This window comes from Hemibagrus wyckioides, linkage group LG04 (genome assembly GCF_019097595.1).
Source record: "Hemibagrus wyckioides isolate EC202008001 linkage group LG04, SWU_Hwy_1.0, whole genome shotgun sequence".
In the NCBI taxonomy this organism is placed as follows: Eukaryota; Metazoa; Chordata; class Actinopteri; order Siluriformes; family Bagridae; genus Hemibagrus; species Hemibagrus wyckioides.
In genome coordinates this window covers 13629446-13652825 of record NC_080713.1, presented here as the reverse complement: position 1 = coordinate 13652825, position 23380 = coordinate 13629446, and the positions used below count along the sequence as shown (strand labels likewise).

The 23380-nt window shown below is 41.9% G+C and overlaps 1 protein-coding gene across 2 annotated transcripts in view; it reads right to left on the bottom strand.

Annotated features, from left to right (window-relative positions):
- Window positions 1-23380, bottom strand: part of reln (reelin) — a 400453-nt gene that overhangs the window by 56938 nt on the left and 320135 nt on the right. For both annotated transcript variants that reach the window (XM_058387966.1, XM_058387967.1), the window contains exons 34-38: window positions 17478-17751; window positions 17137-17277; window positions 16836-17013; window positions 16559-16643; window positions 16287-16469 (exon numbers count right to left, since the gene is read on the bottom strand). In XM_058387966.1, coding sequence (XP_058243949.1) covers window positions 16287-16469; window positions 16559-16643; window positions 16836-17013; window positions 17137-17277; window positions 17478-17751 — 861 coding nt within the window. The remainder of the gene's footprint in view (window positions 1-16286; window positions 16470-16558; window positions 16644-16835; window positions 17014-17136; window positions 17278-17477; window positions 17752-23380) is intronic.

Below are 23380 nucleotides of genomic sequence, written 5' to 3'. Positions count from 1 at the left end.
TTAGTCAATCGCTAGTCACTAAATTAGGGTCCAAATTGATCATAAATTACTACATTCTGAATGCTGTCCTGTCAATCTTATAGGTAGAAATTTGTTAACAAGTTTTCGATTTCATATTACATGCCAGGCATACATAAATGTATATGCATATACATAACTGTAAAAGTGGTCTGTTTTCACTGTATTATCATAGTCCATGTTTTTAATTATGGAACTTTCTTGTATTCTGGGCAAAAATACAGAGGGATGGGAATTATTTATATTGGGGATGGGGATTATTTTTGAATTGCACAAGTTTGTTCCTCCACACTGATTCTAATGCCACTTACAAAATTTATTGTGGTTATGGGTGGTTTTCAGGGCCTTTAATTGGAAGTTTGATAATTGGTTTTATGATTCAATGGTCCTGGAGGATCTGGAGGAAGAAGATAACACTGATTTGGAAGAGAAGGAGATATCTGAAGTGGAAGAGGTATCTGAAGAAGAAGATGGGGAAGAGTACAACCCAGAGAATGATTCCTCTTGATTCCATATTCAGATGAAGAAGAAATCCCCAAGATGGCAAATAAAGTTTTTTTGTCAAAGAACAGCAAAATATGATGGCAGCAGAAAATGTCATGAAGATGACCACAGGGCCAACAAGACATGCTTATTGCCATGCCGAGGAAACATTTCAACATTTTTCATATTCATTTCACCAGCCATTGAAAAAATCATCCTGGAAATGACCAATCTACATGGTTTCCAGATATATGGAGATGAGTGGAAAATCATGAATGAGACTGACCTGTGTGCCAACATAGGGTTGCTAATCCTAGCAGGAGTGTGTAGGTCCCGAGGTGAGGCAACATCTAGTCTCTGGAATGTAGAGAGTGGAAGAGCAATTTTCTGTGCCACAGTGTCAATGAAGGTCTTTCACATTTTTTCGAGAATGTTATGATTTGATAACCATGAGTAACCATAAGAGAGGTCTGGGAGAAGTGTGTGGAGCACCTGCCGTACCTCTACAACCCTGGGCCTGAAGTGACAGTGGATGAGCAGTTGGTTCCATTCAGAGGTGAATTTATGTAAATTTTTATTTTCATATCTGTAATTTTTTCATAATTATTATTTCTGCAAATTATAGTGTTGATTATTTTTGTCAGAAGGTTGCTGTCTTTTCTGGCAATATATGACCAGCAAGCCAGCAAAATATGGCATCAAAATATGGATGGCCTTTAATGCACAATCCATCTATGCTTGGAAGATGCAAGTGTTCACAGGGAAGCTGACCAGTGGAGGCCCAGAGAAGGATCAGGGATGGACTGAGGGGTCACAATGTCATGTGTGATAAATTTTTCACATCTTATGAACTTAAACAGCAGCTTGGTTGGCACAGTCAGAAAGAACAAGCCTAAGCAAGAATGTGGTCCTCCTGAGCACACTGCACAAAGCAGCAGAGATCAGTGATTGTGAGGACAAGAAGCCAGCTATCATTCTGGACTTCAACCACAACAAAGGAAGTGTGGACAACCTGGACAAGGTGATTAGAACTTACAGCAGATGACTATGCCCTGGCCCTAAGCTCTAAGCCTACCTGACAACAATGATCCATTCCATGTTTAAGTCACTGAGGATGGGGGCATGGCAGGGGGGGTCCTGGCACAAGAGCATGGCAGAGGTGATCATGCAGTAGCACATTTGTCAAAATTTCATGTTGTAGTCTGAAGTATGCCTGCATGTTTGCAATCTGTTTCTGCCTGTACATTCTTTGTTTCTGATGCTGAAACGGTTGTTCTTTCACAACGAATGATTCAAGAAAAACTGGAAATGGAAACTGTCAGGGATGGCAGGGGGGACCCAAATATAGGACATCAGAAAGATAGAAGTCAAGAAGCCTTTTTATTGTCATGTCAATCATATATAGCTGACACAGTACAAAGTGAAATGAAACAGCATTTCTCCAGGATCCTGGTGCTACATAAGACAACATAGAGCAACATAAAAACACAGAGCCAAGGACTGAAAGAAAGTTGTCCTAGCCACATAAAGTGCAGTATGTGCAACATAGTGCAAACAGTGCAAGACAAAAAGATATTGCCACAGACAATGCAAAACAAAACAGTACAGGACAGATAAAATAAACTAAATATAGTGCGGACCAGTATACATTCTGCATATTATGTTATACAGTGCAATGTGCAAAATTGTAAAAACAGAGGATTCTTGTAAACATATAGCAGCAGTTGGTGGCAGTTTGAAATGTGTGCAAAACAACAACAGCAATAACTGAGTAAATGTGCAAAAGACAGCATGTAAACAGTTATAATATGGGTGGGTCTATAGACAAGAGTGAATATTGCATTGAATTGGGTGTTTGAGTATGTTTGAGATTTGAGTTGGGAACAGATCACTTCACACAGTTGACTGAGTGAGTGAGTGTTTGTGTGAGTTCAGTAGAGTTCAGTATGTGTGTGTGTGTGCAAGTTCAGTAAAGTTCAGTTCTGGGTGTTGCAGAGTCTAGATGTGAGGGCCTGAATGGTTTGCTACCTCTTTCCAGACAGCAGGAGGGTGAAGAGGGTGTGTGGGGTCATCCATAATGCTCTTGGCTTTGTGGATGCAGCTTGTGGTGTAAATGTCTCTGATAGAGGGGGGAGAGACTCCATGATGATATCAGCTGTCTTCACTATCTGCTGTACGGTCTTGTGATTTGAGATGGTGCAATTCCCAAAGCAGGCAGTGATGTAGCTGCTCAGGATACTCTCAATGGTCTTTCTATACAACCATGAACTTTAACAAGGTTTCCAGTAACTGTGCTTGCCACACAGCCAACATGAAGGACCCTCCACCAAAATTTACATTCGGGAGCAGGGTCTTCTCCTGGAAAGTTGTGTTCTTTTTCCACCATGCAAAGTGCTTCTGGTTGTGACCAAATAAATCTTAGTTTCATCTGTCCACAGCACATTATTCCAAAATAAATCTGGCTTGTCCAGATGAGCCTTTGCATACCTCAAATGATTCTGCTTGTTGGCAGTATGCAGATATGGACTTTTCTGCATCAAGTTTTTTCTTATGCAAAGTGTGCTGGACTGTGGAACGATGCACAATGACACCATCAGTAGCAAGATGTTCTTGAAGCTCTTTGGGGGTGGTCTGTCACCATTCTAACCATTTTTTGCCTTTGCCTTTTAGATATTTTTCTCGGCCTACCACATCTTTCCTTCACATGGACTGTTCCTGTGGCCTTCCATTTTCTAACTATATTTCTAACTGTGGAGACAGAGAACTTAAACCTTTGTGATAACCTTTTGTATCTTTATCCTAATTCATATTGACAAATTTGATCTTAGGTCTTTTCAGGAACTGAAACCTCTCAAAGAAATGGTCTTGACTAGGGTTAAGCCTTTTGGCTGTCCAGCGGTATTTTAAGTTCTTCAGGTTAGTTCTTCCACTCATTCCAGCAATTAGTGGCACTTTTAGAGCACCACTCGGATGCCCAGCAGCTCCCTTTCTCCAGTTTCTTAGTTGCACTCAGACATGAGAAGAAGGCACAGAGGAAAATGGCTATCCTGAGGGATAAATGTTGAGGGATGTTGGGATAGAACATAGGCATCTACTTCTCCACTGAATTGTTGAGATGCATCGGGGGGCTAAAAAAGGCTTGCTCAGCTTCTGGGGCCCAGGAGAATATCATGAGATGAGACAATGGAGGAGGGATTGTGCCCGAGTTAAAGCCCCCAATAAACTTGTACTAAAAGTTCGCAAAACCGAGGGACTGCTGGAGTTGCTTGCTGGAGTTGTTTAAAGATCTCATTTAGCCCCCAATAATGGATACACAGCAGGACAAGGACTTGTCCTTTCTACAAAGAACCCTGCCTAGCAGGAAGTCGATGCCACAATTGTAGGGCCAGTAAGGAGGCACTCCATGACTTCTCTATTTTTTCATCTGTAATTTAGATAGTCCTTTTTGTAATAAACTTGCCAAAACATCCGAGAATATGCCAAATCTTTTGTTTACCTATAGATAACGCTGAATATTACACCTTTCTTCTGTATAAATACTTCCTGTTTATCTTAGTAAATTTAAAAGAGTTTGCTATTCAGTCATTGCCACTGTGTGTTTCTTTTTTTTTGGCAAAAAGCTTTCCTGATATCAGTAGAGGCATTGGCAGCAGCACGGCTCAGGCTTCCTCTCAGAGTGAACCTAAAAACAATCCCCCAGCTGAGAACCCAACTGCTAGTCCAGTCTATGTGGGTGTTAAGTCATTTCATCCAGGAAAAAAAAACATGATGGGGGCTTGGTGTGATGGGATGAGGAGGAATGACAGCCACTTCTGTTGGTGCTCGCCATGGTCACTAGCAAAGGCTTTGTCCTGCATTGGGTGCTATAGAGGACATGTCCTAACCTTTGCTGTTTTGCCATTATAAATCATATTTCCAGGACAAAACTCCACTCATTTCCTATAATCCCATGTGTGTCACTTAAAAACCATTTTTCTTGGCCTAGGCTCAAACACAGTTCCTCTAGAAGCTTAAAAAACAAAGATTACAATTGGCCAGCACCTTACGCACAAAATATGGTGCCTTGCTACTGGATAATTCTGCAAGTTGTCTGGAGATGTGGACTGTCATTTGAATTTTATTGGTTGTAATGTTTACAAAGATATGTGAACCATCCTAAACAAAACACAATTCCAACACGAAGCAGCTAAATTATATAAGGGCATCTATGTCACACTACTCCAGCTTTTTTTGTTTTCAGGAATCACTGTATGTAAGTTTGTGTAGATTGTTTGTCTTGTCTGTTTAAATTAGGGAAAATGGAGATTATATACATATATATATATATATATACTATATTGCCAAAAGTATTCACTCACCCATCCAAATAATCAGAATCAGGTGTTCCAATCACTTCCATGGCCACAGGTGTATAAAATCAAGCATCTAGGCATGCAGACTGTTTTTACAAACATTTGTGAAAGAATGGGTCACTCTCAGGAGCTCAGTGAATTCCAGCGTGGAACTGTGATAGGATGCCACCTGTGCAACAAATCCAGTCGTGAAACTTCCTCGCTCCGAAATATTCCACAGTCAACTGTCAGCTGTATTATAAGACCGTGGAAGTGTTTGGGAACAACAGCAACTCAGCCACGAAGTGGTAGGCCACGTAACTTTCGCCAACTTTCTGCAGAGTCAATCGCTACAGACCTCCAAACTTCATGTGGCCTTCAGATTAGCTCAAGAACAGTGTGCAGAGAGCTTCATGGAATGAGTTTCCATGGCCGAACAGCTGTATCCAAGCCATACATCACCAAGTAAAATGCAAAGCATCAGATGCAGTGGTGTAAAGCACGCCACCACTGGCCTCTAGAGCAGTGGAGATGTGTTCTCTGGAGTGATGAATCGCACTTCTCCATCTGGCAATCTGATGGACGAGTCTGGGTTTGGCGGTTGCCAGGAGAACGGTACTTGTCTGACTGCATTGTGCCAAGTGTAAAGTTTGGTGGAGGGGGGATTATGGTGTGGGGTTGTTTTTCAGGAGCTGGGCTTGGCCCCTTAGTTTCAGTGAAAGGAACTATGAATGCTTCAGCATACCAAGACATTTTGGACAATTCCATGCTCCCAACTTTGTGGGTACAGTTTGGAGCTGGCCCCTTCCTCTTCCAACATTCCAACAAGCAAGGCCCATAAAGACATGGATGACAGAGTCTGGTGTGGATGAACTTGACTGGCCTGCACAGAGTCCTGACCTCAACCCGATAGAACACTTTTGGGATGAATTAGAGCGGAGACTGGGAGCCAGGTCTTCTCGTCCAACATCAGTGTGTGACCTCACAAATGCACTTCTGGAATAATGGTCAAAAATTCCCATAAACACACTCCTAAACCTTGTGGACAGCCTTCCCAGAAGAGTTGAAGCTGTTATAGCTGCAAAGGGTGAACCCTATGGATTAGGAATGGGATGTCACTTAAGTTCATATGCGAGCCAAGGCAGGTGAGGGAATACTTTTGGCAATATAGTGTGTGTGTATGTATGTATATATATATATATATATATATATATATTATAGATATATATAGGGGTTGGACAATGAAACTGAAACGCTTGGTTTTAGACCACAATAATTCATTAGTATGGTGTAGGGCCTCCTTTTGCAGCCAATACAGCATCAAGTCATCTTGGAAATGACAGATACAAGTCCTGCACAGTGGCCAGAGGGATTTTGAGCCATTCTCCTTGCAGAATAGTGGCCAGGTCACTACGTGATGCTGGTGGAGGAAAACGTTTCCTGACTCGCTTCTCCAAAACACCCCAAAGTGGCTCAATAATATTTAGATCTGGTGACTGTGCAGGCCATGGGAGATGTTCAACTTCACTTTCATGTTCATCAAACCACTCTGTCACCAGTCTTGCAGTGTGTATTGGTGCATTATCATCCTGGTTCGGTAGTCCTTGGCAGTGACGCGCCCATCTACCACAAGTATTGGGCCTAGGGAATGCCATGATATTGCAGCCCAAACCATCACTGATCCACCCCCATGCTTCACTCTGGGCATGCAACAGTCTGGGTGGTACGCTTCTTTGGGGCTTCTCCACACCGTAACTCTCCTGGATGTGGGAAAGACAGTGAAGGTGGACTCATCAGAGAACAATACATGTTTCACATTGTCCACAGCCCAAGATTTTCGCTGCTGGCACCATTGAAACCGACGTTTGGCAAGGTTTGGCTATAGCAGCCCGGCCATGTACATTGACCCTGTGGAGCTCCCGACGGACAGTTTTGGTGGAAACAGGAGAGTTGAGGTGCACATTTAATTCTGCAGTGAGTTGGGCAGCTGTGTGCTTTATGTTTTTTGGATACAATCCGGGTTAGCACCCAGACATCCCTTTCAGACAGCTTCCTCTTGCGTCCACAGTTACTCCTGTTGGATGTGGTTCATCCTTCTTGGTGGTATGCTGACATTACCCTGGATACTGTGGCTCTTGATACATCACAAAGACTTGCTGTCTTCGTCACAGATGCGCCAGTGAGACGTGCACCAACAATTTTGTCCTCTTTTGAACTCTGATATGTCAACCATAATGTTGTGTGCATTGCAATATTTTAAGCAAAAGTGTGCTATTACTCTGCTAATTAAACCTTCACACTCTGCTCTTACTGGTGGAATGTGCAATCAATGAAGATTGGCCACCAGACTGGTCAAATTTAGCCATGAAACCTCCAACACTAAATTGGCCAGTGTTTCAGTTTCATTGTCCAACCCCTGTATACCTGTGTATATATATATATATATATATATATATATATATATATATATAAAAGAGACCACTGCAAAATAATCAGTTTCTTATTTTTTTTTCTTACAGGTGCATGTACTGGTGAGATGAACAGTTTTGTTTCATTTTTTTGTGAATTGCTGACAATATTTCTCCTAAATTCAAAATATAACTATTGTTATTTATATATATATATATATATATATATATATATATATATATATATATATATATATATATATATATATATATATATATATATATATATATTACTCACAAAAAGTTAAGGATATTTGATATTTGGCTTTTGGATGAAATTTATGGATATATACAGTGATATTATATCATGAAAGTAGGGCATTTAAGTAGAAGCATGCAATGGTGATTTCCTCATCTCAAACAATTTATTGAAACAAAAGCCAACAACAGTGGTGGGTATACCACAACAAGAAATGTCAATATCTCATTAATTTTTCATGTGTCCTTGACCATCAATTACAGCTTGACAGCGACGTTTCATGCTGTTCACAAGTCAACTTATTGTCTGCTGTAGCATGGCATTCCACTCTTCTTGAAGGGCGGCCATCAGGTCATTGAGGTTCTGGGGTGCAGGGTTACGAGCCTCTACATGGTGACTCAGCTGATCCAATAGGTTTTCTATGGGATTCAGGTCTGGAGAAAGTGCAGGCCACTCCATTTGAGGTACCCCAGCCTCCAGCAGCCCTTCCCTAATGATGCGACCTCGATCAGCTGGAGCGTTGTCGTCCATGAAGATGAAATTAGGCCTGTGTTGTTCATGCAGGGGCACAATGACTGGATTAATGATGTTATTCAGGTAGTATTGGCTTGTCACTGTACCATTCACAAGATGTAGGGTAGTTCTGTATTGAGTAGACACACCTGCCCAGATTGTAACACCACCACAACAGTGGCTGATGCATTGCGCTCTCCTTGACATCTCCAACATCATTGGCAGCCATCACTTCTGCTCAACGTGAATCGACTTTCATCAGAGAACAGCACTGAGGCCCACTGGTCCCTCGTCCAGCGTAAATGCTCCCTGGTCCATGCAAGACAATGACACCTGTGTCTGGTGGTGTGGTCAGGTACCCTTGCAAGTCATCTAGCATGCAGACCACGCTGATGTAAACGGTTTTGAATGGTCTAATGTGACACTTGGGTGCCTCTCACCTCACTTAAATGTGCCTGGAGTTGAGTGGCATTCATCATTCGGTTCCTCAGGGCACTGAGGAATGGGCACTTCACAATGAAGCGGTCATCAAAGTGGGATGTGGCCAAAGGACATCCACTTCTTCTATCCCTTTCTGTGACTCTTCCAGGCTCTCTTTATCTCTGTCGCAACCTGCTAATGACACTCTGTGACACTCTAAGCTCAGTGGCCACTTCCCTCTGAGAACATCCTGTTTGAAGCCTCGCAATGGCGAGGTACTGTTGATCAATTATTAGGCATTGTCTTGGTCTCATGATGTCAAAATGTGAACAGCATGACTGTTTAAATAACAATTCTAATTGAACCAGAAAATGTATTGGTCGATTCATGGATCAAACACCAGTTATGAATTTTGCCATTAAGCACCTTGTTAGAGGTAGAGGCAAGTTAAAGGCAAGCAAGTAACACTGAATAGTTGGACATGTGCTTTCAAAAGTGTAGAGAAGGTCAAATTAAGTTCACCTGTAAGGGTTATAGTGCATTTTAGGTGCATCCTGAAATTTCACCAGAAAGCCGAAAATAACTTTGTGAGTGGTGTATATATATATATATATATATATATATATATATATATATATATATAACAGATTAGGCATGATAGTGAGCAAACTGTTTTCAGTGCATCCATGTCTCCATTACATTATAGGAGATGACTCACACTCTCTCTGTGTTATTGTTTGGGTTAGAAGCATGCATGTGTGGCTCTCAAGGGAGCCGGTTGAGTGCACTGTGAAACCATTCCTCTCCATTGAAATTGAATGAATGCGGAGTGGAGTGGAGTTCCACTTCCACTTCTCTGTTTTTCCAGCCCATTGCCTGCAGCTCATGACTCAGGTTCCACATCTGCTGAGGCTGTGTGCTGACTTAGATCATTGGGCTCGCAATCGAGACCAATTGATTCATTTTCTCTCACTCTCTCTCCTTACTCAAATATCTCTGTTTCAGCTTTGGAAGCTTAATTTGCAATTCAGGTCTCCCAACCTGGAGAAGGATATAGTGATGAATGTGGGTGACAAGGATCAAGCTGTGGTCAAATTGTCACTGCACTGGTGTGGCATTCAAAGAGCTCATGGAGGTTGTTACACACGATGTGGCTAGGCTTAGCCTTGATTGGCCTGAGGAAACAGTTAGCCTTGGGGGAAAAGGTTAGCTTGAGGACTGCTACCTTACTGTACCTTAACATCACCTCATCAGCTTATAGAGAAGGCATGCACACAATAGGGGTTTTGCAGGTGTACCAGTACCACTAGCATATCTGTGAATCCAGATAATTATGGATGATCAGGATTCTTAGGCAGAGAAACAACAGCTGTTTTAAATAAGATTAATGGTTTAACTTACATGCTGATCTCTCTGGATAAGGATACAGAGATAGGCCTGCATTTGATTAATGATGAACTGAAAGGTATTATGGTTATTTAGAATAGGCTGGTACTAAATATCTTGACTGCTGAACAAGGTTGAATCTGTAAGAAGTGAAACAGAAGCTGTTTCTTAATACCTGATCATTTTCACCATGTAAACAATCAAATGCATTAGGCTATTGTGGAACTCCAGCCAGCTGAAGACTCCTAGACCTATTTCCCCTATGGTATTGTTGGGACTTTTGGGTCCTATGTTCAATGATACCTGTCTTCATTGTAATTCTTGTGCTTTTTTTCTGTTGTTGCCCTGTCTCATGTCTTGCATCATGTACAATGCACTATGGATATCCATTTTAATAATGCCTTTGTTGCCATTCCATTAGAAGGTCTGTATTTCTCAAGATTTATCCCTGAGTCATCTCACTTACTGTTCTCTCTGAGACCATGCACAGGTCCTCTTGCATGTAACTAGACCACTGTCCATCAAAGCCTACCTCAATACAAAGCACTGGGAAATGCACAATTGTATTGCAGACAATGCATGGATATTATAATGGTGCCAGGCACTTATTAAATTATGGGGTCAAAACCATATACAAGAGCATCCGCTTTGTGTCATAAATTATAGTTTAATTTTCTCTTTTTCCCCAATTTTTTAACTGAGCACTCAGTTGTTTTTTTAGTATTTGTTTTAGCAACCCAATTAGTGTAAAATTAGATCATAGTGAAAGCACAGCCAGTACCTTTTATCTGAAGCTAGGACTGTTAAATATAAGATCTTTTGCATCTAAAGTACTTATTGTTGAAACTACTGATCAGGAGTTTAGTGACTGCTGATCAAGAGTTCAGTGTTCTATGCTTAACTGAATCATTGATTAAAAGAGTATGTAGCATTAAATGATTCTTGTCTGCCTGGTTATAGTTATGTACAACAGCCTCACTGAACAGGCATAGGAGGTGGTGTCACAGTTATTCATGATGATAAGTTAGGCACCACGCAAAAATCTAGTCATAAATTTAACACATTTGAAGTTCTTTATAGTAACAAATGTAGCCACAAAAATAAGTCTATCAAGTTGATTCCACTAATTGTTATTTACAGACCTCCAGGGCCATATTATGAATTCCTCTTTGAATTTGCAGATTTAATTTCAAATCTAAAACTGTTTCTTTAAACAAATCCATAATTGTGAGAGACATTAATATTCACTTTGATAATTCAGAAGACCCTATGGAAACAGCAGTTGTGTACATCTTAGATCAGGGGTGTCCAATCTTATCCACAAAGGGCCGGGATGTGTGCAGGTTTTCATTTCAACTTAGCAAAGGCACACCTGAGTCTACTGAAAGCCAAGATCAGTTGATTAAACAGTTGGAATCAGGTGTAGCTTCTGCTTGGCTGAAATGAAAACCTGCACCCACACCGGCCCTTTCTGGGTAAGATTGGACATGCCTGTCTTAGATTCAGTAGGTGTTGTAACAGGACCCACTCATAATGGAGGTCACACTCTAGATCTGATTCTAACTTTTGGAATAAACAGAGATAGTACAGTCACACTTCCACAGTTCTTGTTTTTTTTTTGTTTTTTTTTAAATACATCTTAGAAACGATATGTACAATTTGCCATGTCATCATGTTAAACATACATCTACCACTTGTGGCCAAGGCCTAGCACTAAGTAATTTTACTTCGTTACATCAGATCAAGCTGGCCCTTTAAATCACAAGGACAGATTTCCCCTCACTGCATAACATCTACAATAAAAGGATCTGCAAATGGGCTTCCGTCCACAATTTCTTCACCTTAATGAAGTCTGGCAAGCGGTACCGGAGCACTGTGGTCAGAACATCTAGACTCCAGAAAAGTTTATATCCCGAGGCCATTAGACTGATAAATAGTGAAAAACCCACTGCCACTTTCACGTGTATCATCAGGGTAAATTCAGTCTGTTCAAAGGCACTCTGCACTTTACCTGTTGAACTGTCATACACTCATAATGGATAATTATGGACAATTTAGACACTAGACTTTGCACTGACACTTTATCACGACTTGACACTTTAAAATTGTCACTTTATTGCTACTTGCACTGCACATTTATATTGTGAAGAATTTTTTAGTCAGTTTTTCTAATTAGCATACATGTTCTCTTTTTCTTTCTCTTTTGTTACTTTCTTTTTTATGCCACTTATGTATATTTTTTATTACATTTCACTGTTTTTTTAAAAATTTTTTTTACATATTTCATATTGTATACGTTATGCTTGTTCTCCCGTTCTACCCTGTCATTCTCGAGAGGAGTAAACAAAGTAAGAATTTCATTGTACTAGTACATATGACAAAGCTCTTGAATCTTGATCTTGAATCTTGTTAAATGTACATCAGCTACTGCAGAGAGATTTACCAATAGTCTACCAGAATTATTAGCCATAATTGGATTGCCATCTGACCCGACAGAACTTGCTCAGGCAACCGATTATTTAGAGAATGTTTCTTTAAACACTAGATACTATAGCTCCACTTTAAATGTAAATAATCAAAGAATAAAAACTAGCACTCTGGTACAATGACCACATATGTACCTTAAAGTAGAGATTAGAACATACATAGCAAACTAACAGCATTTCAATTAACGCAAAAGGAAAGCCTACTGAGCAACAAAAAAATCTCTCCTAGATCAGCATATTGTCACGGGCATGCCGACCCCAGCAGCACTTCCCCGCTTTCAATCACCTGATTACTAATCGCGCCACCTGCTCCCAATCTCCCCAGCGCCTATTTAAAGCTCTCACTCACCAGTGTCAGCAGCGAGTATTAAGACTGTTAGCGGTATATGCCGTAAGTCAGTCTCTTGCCTTGGGTCTCTAAAGTACGTTCCTTTTGCCTGCCTGTCTGCCTGAATTATGTTTTTGCCTTCTGCCTGCCTTGTGAAAATAAAGTGGCATTTGATTCACTCTCTGCTTCCTCGAGTGTATTGTTACACATATCAATCATATAGCAAAATTAGTAGTAAAACCACTGTAGAGAAGCAAACACCATCAATTTGCAGCAGCAATGACTTGATGAATAATTTCATTGAAAAAAATAACTTCATTTAAAACCAATTTGATAAAAAAAATCCTGTAGATAATATTACCATTTCTGATCAGCACTTAGAATGTTTTACTCCCCTTTGAGAGACTGACCCTCCTGTTGTCTTCGGGTCAATTTGACCCAGTGTAAAAAGTAATCAAAAATGAGATTTATAATACCAAATATTTAAAAGAAAAGTGCAAAATATATGTTAATGTGTTGGAAACAAGCTGACTAAAAAGGTGAAACAAAAAAAAAATGGTGATCATACCTAATTTTTTATAAGCGGTCAAAACAGACCAGGTCAATGTGGCACGTGGAGAGAATAAGTGTATAATAAATGGGAGGAAAATACAAGGATTAATTTCAAAATTATCAACCTGCATACTAGATCCCTTACCCATATGTTACTTAAATGTTTCTTTAATATACATAGTCTTTAACCATCACATGATTATAAGCATACCTATTATTTTTCCTCTCTTTACTTTTTCTCTCTCTCTTTTTTCCCTCCCTCTCTCTCTCTCTCTCTCTCTCTCTCTCTCTCTCCCTCCCTCCCCCTGTCTGTGTCAAGCTACACATGCAACTCCTGAGCTTCCAGTGTTCTGAGTTCCCAGTGTGACCACTTCTTTTTGGACCTGCCTGACCCATCCTGACGTCCTACCCTTGGTTGGAGTCTTGTCATTTGGTGCTGCACTCTGCCTGGGATAGATCTGCATCAACATCCCATGACCCAGGGGACAGCTAAACAGCTATGGATAGAACCTCTTGGGTTCCCTTCTGAGCCTGGTTCCTTTCAAGGTTTCTGCCTCATATCATCTCAGGAAGTTGCCTCAGGCTTGCTTATTAGGGATAAATGTTAGGGAAAAGTATATAATTTTTTTAAATATAATTTTAGGGGTACTTAATTATACATTTTATTACTATTATTATTATTATTATTATTATTATTATTATTATTATTCTGTTTCTACATTTCTGTAAAGCTGCTTTGAGACATTTTCCATTGTTAAAAGTGCTATACAAAAAAGTTTTTTTTGAGTGATGTAGGATCTGCAAAACAATGAAGAAATAACCCCATCCTTGGCACTGAAAAGCCATATCTGCTGTTCCATTGGGCTCATTATAATCCTTGACATAAAATTATAAAACATGACATAAAATGTCCCATGGGCTGTTTTTACTACCAAGAAATTTGCTGGAGAGTTTCAGCAGTTTCTGTGCATGGACTCCCAATAAGAAAATACCAAGTACAAAAAAGCATATTTGGTGCATGCACACAAAGAAAAAAGACTAATTGTAAAAAGTTACAGTAGGGTTCCACCACCTTCAATACTTACATTTTTGTCAAGAACAATAGGGTTTTCTTTGGATGACAAATAATAAATATATGAACAGTAGGGTTTGAGCACTTTGTGCTCGGACCCCTAAATATAATAAAAGCAATGATCTGCTGGGTAAAAGCAAACTTTGCTAACCCTGCCCAAAAAGGGTATACAGAACAATAGAGAGACCATAGATATAACATATTTAGCAAGTTTTGGGGTGGTAACTCAATGAAAACTATTTGATACGTCTGTTGAAATCAAATTTGCATGACAGCAACCATGATTCTGAAATACACTATATTGCCAAAAGTATTCGCTCACCTGCCTTGACTCGCATATGAACTTAAGTGACATCCCATTCCTAATCCATAGGGTTCAATATGACGTCGGTCCACCCTTTGCAGCTATAACAGCTTCAACTCTTCTGGGAAGGCTGTCCACAAGGTTTAGGAGTGTGTTTATGGGAATTTTTGACCATTCTTCCAGAAGCACATTTGTGAGGTCACACACTGATGTTGGATGAGAAGGCCTGGCTCTCAGTCTCCGCTCTAATTCATCCCAAAGGTGTTCTATTGGGTTGAGGTCAGGACTCTGTGCAGGCCAGTCAAGTTCATCCACACCAGACTCTGTCATCCATGTCTTTATGGACCTTGCTTTGGTCACTGGTGTACAGACATGTTGGAAGAGGAAGGGGCCAGCTCCAAACTGTTCCCACAAAGTTGGGAGCATGGAATTGTCCAAAATGTCTTGGTATGCTGAAGCATTCAGAGTTCCTTTCACTGGAACTAAGGGGCCAAGCCCAGCTCCTGAAAAACAACCCCACACCATAATCCCCCCTCCACCAAACTTTACACTTGGCACAATGCAGTCAGACAAGTACCGTTCTCCTGGCAACCGCCAAACCCAGACTCGTCCATCAGATTGCCAGATGGAGAAGCGCGATTCGTCACTCCAGAGAACGCGTCTCCACTGCTCTAGAGTCCAGTGGCGGCATGCTTTACACCACTGCATCCGACGCTTTGCATTGCACTTGGTGATGTATGGCTTGGATGCAGCTGCTCGGCCATGGAAACCCATTCCATGAAGCTCTCTGCGCACTGTTCTTGAGCTAATCTGAAGGCCACATGAAGTTTGGAGGTCTGTAGCGATTGACTCTGCAGAAAGTTGGCGACCTCTTCACACTATGCGCCTCAGCATCCGCTGACCCCGCTCCGTCAGTTTACGTGGCCTACCACTTCGTGGCTGAGTTGCTGTCGTTCCCAAACACTTCCACGTTCTTATAATACAGCTGACAGTTGACTGTGGAATATTTAGGAGCGAGGAAATTTCACGACTGGATTTGTTGCACAGGTGGCATCCTATCACAGTTCCACGCTGGAATTCACTGAGCTCCTGAGAGCAACCCATTCTTTCACAAATGTTTGTAAAAACAGTCTGCATGCCTAGGTGCTTGATTTTATACACCTGTGGCCATGGAAGTAATTGGAACACCTGATTCTGATTATTTGGATGGGTGAGTGAATACTTTTGGCAATATAGTGTATCTTAGTCATCATTAGAAATTCTCTATTCTCTACACAACAATACAGTATGCCAAATCTCTTATCATAAGAATTATGGTTTCTGAGAAAAATATGTCTGTCCTAAGCTTCATCTCTTATGTATGACAACATCCAAAACATCAACTTCAGAATCCTGTTTTGTAGAGTTCCTGTTATTTTGGTTTGAAATCTTGCAACCAATCATGAGTTACATCTATTTGGTTAAATTAGGCTCTATCTCATTAGAATCAATTGCATTGCAGTGTTAAATGTAAAAAACAGTAGGGTGGTACCTTGGTACCTTTGGTGCTTATCCCACACCAAGGGGGGTTTCTATACTTGATGTTGTATTTCTCAATCAACATAAAGTGCTTAGTCCTATTTTTATTATGTGTTAACAGAAATTAACAGAAATATATTATTTGTAAACAGAAATATAGTGTTCAAATTATTAAATTATTATCTAAATATCTATGGTCTATTCTTACCATTATTGTATGGCTGCCACAGTCTGAAGCGTGTAGCATTAGTTTGAGCGCTTGAAGGAAGTGGCAGATGCAGAAATAGAGTATCAGTGGAGGAAGAAAAGTAGAGCTCCTGCAGCAGTAGCCAGATAATTCCTCCATTCATAGAATACTGCAGCAAGATGGAGTGAGAACGTTCTGGGATTCCTGAGTACACATCAACAATAAACACATTCACACAAACACAGTAGTAAGTACTATCCTTTATGGAAATTGTGCAATTATTAGACATTTACCCTTTGCGATAAATTTAAATGAAAACTGGATGTACAGACTGCTGGTACAGTCCAAATCCTGTGAAACCAGCATGCGCAATCCTTCCTGAATACAAAGAACAAAGACAATTCACAATTACTTTACATTAACATTACACTTCATATAACTATATACCTATCTTTTGAAATCTAAGATCTAGAGTATTTGTGATTTTGTCCAAATATAAAGCAACCCAGGAGCATTGTGGTCTTGAAGGCTTTAAGAGGTTGATCATAGATCAGTATTTATTTTGCTTACCCCTTTAAAGATGAGAGCAGTGCCTGATTTAAGAGGCTCTCCACTCAACATGCCACGTTCTGCTCCATGCACCTCAGGCCAAATCTCTGGATCCAGATTCTCATTAAAGTTTTCCCTAAGGCCAAATGGAAGAGGAGCCATGGGCACACAGTGAACCCCACCATAATCTCTGTCACATCTGTCAAACAGAGAAGAAAACTGAGATGCAGCAATATCATTTACTTTGCATCCTTTTCTTTTGATAAAGTGAATCCCTGTGTGTATATGTGCAATTTAGAAATATATAGATGGAGACAAATACATGCAGCGTCCATTGTCACATAGGCCATGCCCTGAGCACATCCAGGGGCAGCCAGATGCAAGCAGTACATTGTCAAGAGCCCAGTTATCTGCTCCAGGAGAGAAGTGAGGCTGGATCCAGCGGAACCTTGTTCTAGGAGAACTAAATCACAACAAATTTAAATTTAAATACCGATTCTGCAAGATTAAATATTTAATCAGTTATGGAAATGAACTCTTTAAATAACTTTTTGGATTTAGATTCACTCAATGAAAATAATAATAATAATAATAATAATAATAATAATAATAATAATATACAAGTTTTTACATGTTAAGAAAGGTGTACTGTATATGACATACTTGGCAGCACTGGGCAGATAGACAGTGACCCTCCTCCACTGGGAGTACTGAGGAGTACTATAGATGGAGCTCTGAGTATATATGCCACATCCAATAGCAGGTGGTACACACTCAGGTGTAACCAATGTCCAGTGGTGTCCACAGTCAATGGAGAACTCCAGGTGGACACTATGGGTTGGTGTCACTGCTTTACTGCAGCCCATGCTCAGATCAAACTGCAAAAATGAGGAAGCTGACACCTCAAAGTCCCAACTTTCAGCATAGCGGAGACCCTCTGTTCTCACACACAGACACACAGACATGCTTATCAAATCTTGCCTTCCTGTCCAGTTGTTGCTGAGGCTGTTTATAATATATTTGTTCAAACTAAGCACAAACACTTAAAATACAAACATGGACTTTACTATGTATAGCATTAAGTAGTAGGTGCAACAGGTAGAAATGGTATGAAATTTGCCCTGATCCTCCACTCTTGCTAGTGATTCCCCTTGGTAATTACACAGTTCATTGTACTTACTGATCCATGTATTTACTATTGTTCTATTGCCATTATGTATGATTGTTTGCTCTGTTTATTGGATTTATCGCTTTTGTCTTTTGTCTCACTGTTTTTTGGATTTGTTTTTTGGATTTATTAAAGTTGTTTGCTATAGTGAACATGGATCCAGGCCAATCTTAGTTACAGGATACTTTGTCACCAGTGCATCAAGTGGATGTAGCACAACTCAAGGCCATCATGGCTGAACAGGGACAGGCGCTTTCAAGAACATCAAGGATGTGTGGATGCGCATGAAGCAGATCATAGGCTTCAATATAAAGGACCATCAGCAGGGGGCAGCTTGGACAGAGTCAATGAAATGAATATGTTTTTTTAACAGGTTCAGTACATGATCTCCTTCTTGGCCATCCCATCTTCACACCATCACAGACACCAAATACACATCCACAGCAACATTACACAGGATTGCTGAGTATCCCTGGTCACACCCCCCCAATTCCTGCCTCCACTCGACCAACCACATCCTCTTACTTGACTGTGATGACCGACCAGGTGAAAAGACAGCTGGAGAGACTTGATCAAATTAAGGCTGCAGGCACTAATGGTGTTAGTTCCAGGGTTCTTAAGTCTTGTGCTACTCATCTGTTTAGTATCCTGATGTACATTCCTCTCCATAAGCTACAATCCTGCTTGGTATTTTCTTGCTAAGCTTCTGCACCTCAAAGCTCAGGTTTAAACTGACCTGAGGAGGAAGTTTGCGCCAATCACTCTAAGCTTAACAACTGCTTCCTGAATTCAGTCTGTGTGCCCCCTGATGCAGACACCTGCCAGTTTTGGTGAGATATCAAGGTCTTGAAGGAATCCTTATTTGGCACCCCTTTTTCCTCCAGCCTCCTCTAATTATTCGACCATTGTGGGACATGCAGCCATGCCCAGGGTTGACACTTGTGAGCTATTTCTTCCCTACATCACCAGCATGGAGGAAGCCTGCGCTCCCTTCTAAGCCATGTAGAGTCACTTTAGCCCTTGTGGGGAAGGCCTACATGGCAGCAGGCCAAGCTGGTGCATCCCTGCACACCATGGCTCTCTTGCAGGCCTACCAGGCTGACCTGCTGAACGAGCTCAATGGCAACAAGGGATTTAACCCTGAAACAGCCCCCCCAGGGCTGTTTCTCTTACCTCCTGCCTCACTGCCTCTGGCATCTCAGGGATCAGTGGGGTCTACCCTTGCTCCCTTTTCCTACATGAATCTATCCCCTGGGTCTGCACCTGCCAGATTGCTGTTTCTGGGTGCTGGGGAGTTCAGCACGAGGTTGACTGCCAGGTGTCTCTCAGTGGGTCCTAAATACCATAGAAAAAGGATACAGGATCCAGTTTGCCACCCATCCTCCTCCATTTCAGGGAGTCTTGCCCAGTGTCATTGGCAAACACCAAACCATGTTCCTCCATTAAGAACTTCTCTTACTTCTGAGGAAAGTGCCCATAGAACAAGTTCCCCTACCAGATAGAGACTCAGGCTTTTACAGCCTGTATTTTGTAATTCCCAAGAAAGATGGGGGGCTCTGAACTGTGCACTGAAGACGTTCAAGTTCAAGATGCTCATGCTCAAACTTACAGTATCGTGTTGCAAAACAGGTCTGAGGACTGGTTTGTGACAATAGACTTCAGTGATGAATTTTTTCATGTAAGTATTCTGCCAGAACACAGGAAGTTCCTCAGGTTTGCCTTCAGGGGAGAAGCATACCAGTATTGTCTTCTTCCTTTTGGTCTAGCTCTGTCGCCCCATTGCCGCTGCGTCTCCAGGGCATCTGTGTACTGAATTACCTGGATGGCTGGCTCATCCTGGCCCTGTTGAAGGCCATGGCAGCCAGTCATCGAGATGCTGTGCTTGCCCATATGAGGTCTCTCATGTATGTCTTCTGCTTGGGTGGCTTCCATACTGTTAGTGGTGAAAGCTATTTGGCTAGACCAAAGCCTCCCTGTTCACGAGGCTCAGAGAGTGCTTGGCCTCATGGCAGCAGTAGCCAATGTTATCCCTTTGGGTCTGCTTCACATGAGGCCATTTCAGTTGTGCCTCAGGGGTGCAGGCTTTCATCCACACAGATGTCCCCTCAGTGCCATAAGGGTTTCGACCAGCGGAAGTGGATCTGTTCACCTCCAAGGAGTCAACCCACTGTCCGCTGTGGTATTCCCTTTCTCACCCAGCTTCTCTGAGCCTGGATGCTTTAGTATAGACATGGCTGAGGCTATGCCTGTACGCCTTTCCCCCAGTAGCTCTGCTTCCAGAAGTCCTAGCCAGAGTGTGCCATGATCGAGTCCACCTTCTGCTAGTGGCCTGCTTGAGTTTGGTTCACGGACCTTGTCTCCCTCCTAGACAGCACCCCTAGGAGATTCCTGTCAGGAAAGATCTCCTCTCTCAGATGCAGGGGGCAATCTTACACCCCCACCTGAGATGTGGAAGCTCTGGGTCTGGCCCCTGAGAGGAATCAGTTCCTAGAATCAGGTCTGTCCTCAGATGTGTTGAATGCTAGGGCTCCCTCCACTAGAAAGCTGTATGCTCTGAATTGGAGGCTTTTTTGCCTCTACTGCGGTCAGCACAGTTAGGACCCAGTTCACTGCCCAGTTGGTACAGTTCTGGAGTTCTTGCAGTCTCACCTTTTTTGGGGCTTATTCACCCTCTACTTTAAAAGTGTATGTGACCGCCATTGCTGCGAACCACAAACTTGTCCTCGGGGCCTCCTTGGCTAGGCACCCACTGGTCTCTGATTTTCTGCTCAATGCCAGGCAGCTGAGGCCTTCCTCCATTCTGCGCCTCCCCTCCTTGGGCCTCTCTGTGGTCCTAGAGGGTTGCCGGAAGCTCCCTTTGAGCCCATGGAGTCAGCCTCTGAGACGTTTCTTACCCTAAAGATGTCTCTGCTCTTAGCCTTGGCCTCCCTTAGAAAGGTAGGAGATCTGTAGGATCTATCTGCTTAGAATTTGCCCCTGGCATGCCCAAGGCTATCCTGCACCCCAGGGTGGGATATGTCCCCAAGGTGCCCAGGATTGTCCACCTTGAGGTTCCCATAGAGTCAATCATGACACAGCATTGAGTTCCCTTGAAAGGGAACTACACCAGGTTATGTATGTATATATGTCCCTGAGAAGGGAATGAGACACTGCATCACTTGCCACACCTCAGGCATCCAGTCACATTTCATTCACACAAATAGAAGCTGGAGTGATGTGATGTAAATGCCCTAATATGGACTTATTGGCACAAATGTCCTATCCAAACATATAAATTGGTGTGTGCACACAGAGCTTCAGACACAACTTCCTCAATGAAGCATTCCCATAGAGTCAGTCATGACACAGCGTTTCATTCCTTTCTTAGGGAACCAGGTGACATACCTAACCTGGTGTAGTTTTAACACACCTGGTCCCACAGGTGAAACCTGCACTAGACCAACCATTCCTACTGAGTAAGAAGTTATTTAGAATGGGTGTCAGCTCAACCACGATCTGTCAGATAGGCTCCAATTTGTGTGATTGGAGGAATCTCTGTCTGAGACAGTGGTCAGTAAGAGGAGCACTTCAGGGTACTGTCTGTTCTCCATTTTTGTTCACTCTGTACACCTTGGACTTTCAGTACAACTCTGAATCATGCCACCTGCAGAAGTTTTCTGATGACACTGCAGTGGTGGGGTGTATTAGGGATGGACAGGAGTCTGAGTACAGGGGACTTATGAATAACTTTATGGACTGATGCAACAGGAATTACCTGCTCCTAAATGTGATGAAGACAAAGGATATGGTGGTAGACTTTAGGAGGACTAAAACTTTGAGCCCATAACCATCACGTCTGAGGAGGTTGGAATTGTTGATAATGTCGGAGAAAAATAATATACCCAGTTTTGAATTATATACCTAGCTTTAAAAAAAAAGCTTAAGAAATAATGTACTCAATGCTTTAAGCTCTGACTTAGCAATATTCTGCCTAAAAGTAGTGTATATCTATTAAGAACTATTTAGCTATTGATTAAACAGTTAGCTTTGATTGATACAAGTTTATAATAATCAGGTATAGCCTTATGACAATCATAGTCTTTATAATAATCATGCAGAATTACTAATAATAGCATGATAGCGTAATAACCACACTGGGACTGAAGAAACAGAAAAGAGGAGAGATTTATTGGAACATTAGAAGTTACAACTCCGTCAGCCAGCCTATCCAATGGGATCAGTGGGACCAGAGGGTCATTTGTAGAAGACGGGATCTCGGGATCCTGAGGAGAAGTTGGAGAGTAATCAGTGGGAGAAGTTGGGGGCGAATAGTCAGGAGAAGACTGAGGAATATCATGAACACTGTAAGGCATAGGCACAAATTCAGGAGAAAGTTGGGGAATGTCAGGGGAATTAGGAGATGAAGAGTCAGAGGAAGAATCATTAGAGGAGATCTCAACAGGGAAATCCTCAGTCTGGACGCCTTGAGAGGTGGTGCGTGTCCAGTGCCAGTAGAAGGTCTGAGTAGACTGATCACAGGTTGTGGGGCGAAATTGGGTGCTCTGATCAAGACAGATGGTATGTTCATCTCACGATATGGTGAGCGAGGTAGGGAGACTCAGGAATAGAGGATTCAGATAGGTGTTCCAGGAAACCAGTAAGTTCAATGGCCAGACAAGATAGCTGATACTGGCGATAGCGTTGCAGAGCACCCCTGGGACTTCTCCGGGCTGACTGAGCTAGAAGGAAAAATGGGAAATGGGGAGAGATGAGTGAAGATGAGTGAAGTGCATATTGCGTGACTGTAATCAGCAAAAGAGAGTGTATACTAAGGCAGAAGGAACACAGTGTGGGAAGTAGGCCAGGTCACTGTGACATGACAGTGATAGGCGGGTAGAGGAGACAATAGCATTGGAATACCAGTAACCAACAGCGATGAAAAGAGAAAAGGATATGAGGCAGCTTAATGGCACAGCTTATTTTAAATATAGTAAAATAAAACTTAGATCAAGTAAGTAGAGGGAAAAGTCATCATGACATAGGGGAAGAGAGCAAGGTACTTACACATTGTTGTGGAGGGCAATGCGCAAGGTCAGGATGAGCCGAGGAAGCACCTTTGAGAGTTGATGGTCAAATGAAGTCAATGAGGAAGTGGCGCCTATAAGTAAGCGCCAAATTTTTCTAAAAATTGTTGACTTAGCCTAAAAATAAGGGGAACTGGAGAGGAGGAAAATTGATGTCATCGAAGGGAGGATGGTATCAAATTAGGGGCGGTATCGGGACAAATGAGAAAATAATGGGAACTGGGAAACGTATGTAAACTAAGGAAGGAGGGACTAAAGTAGCCATACACTGAATATAATGGGAAATTGCTGGAAATATTTAAATTATAGAAAAGGAGGCGCCCCGGGGCGCCTGG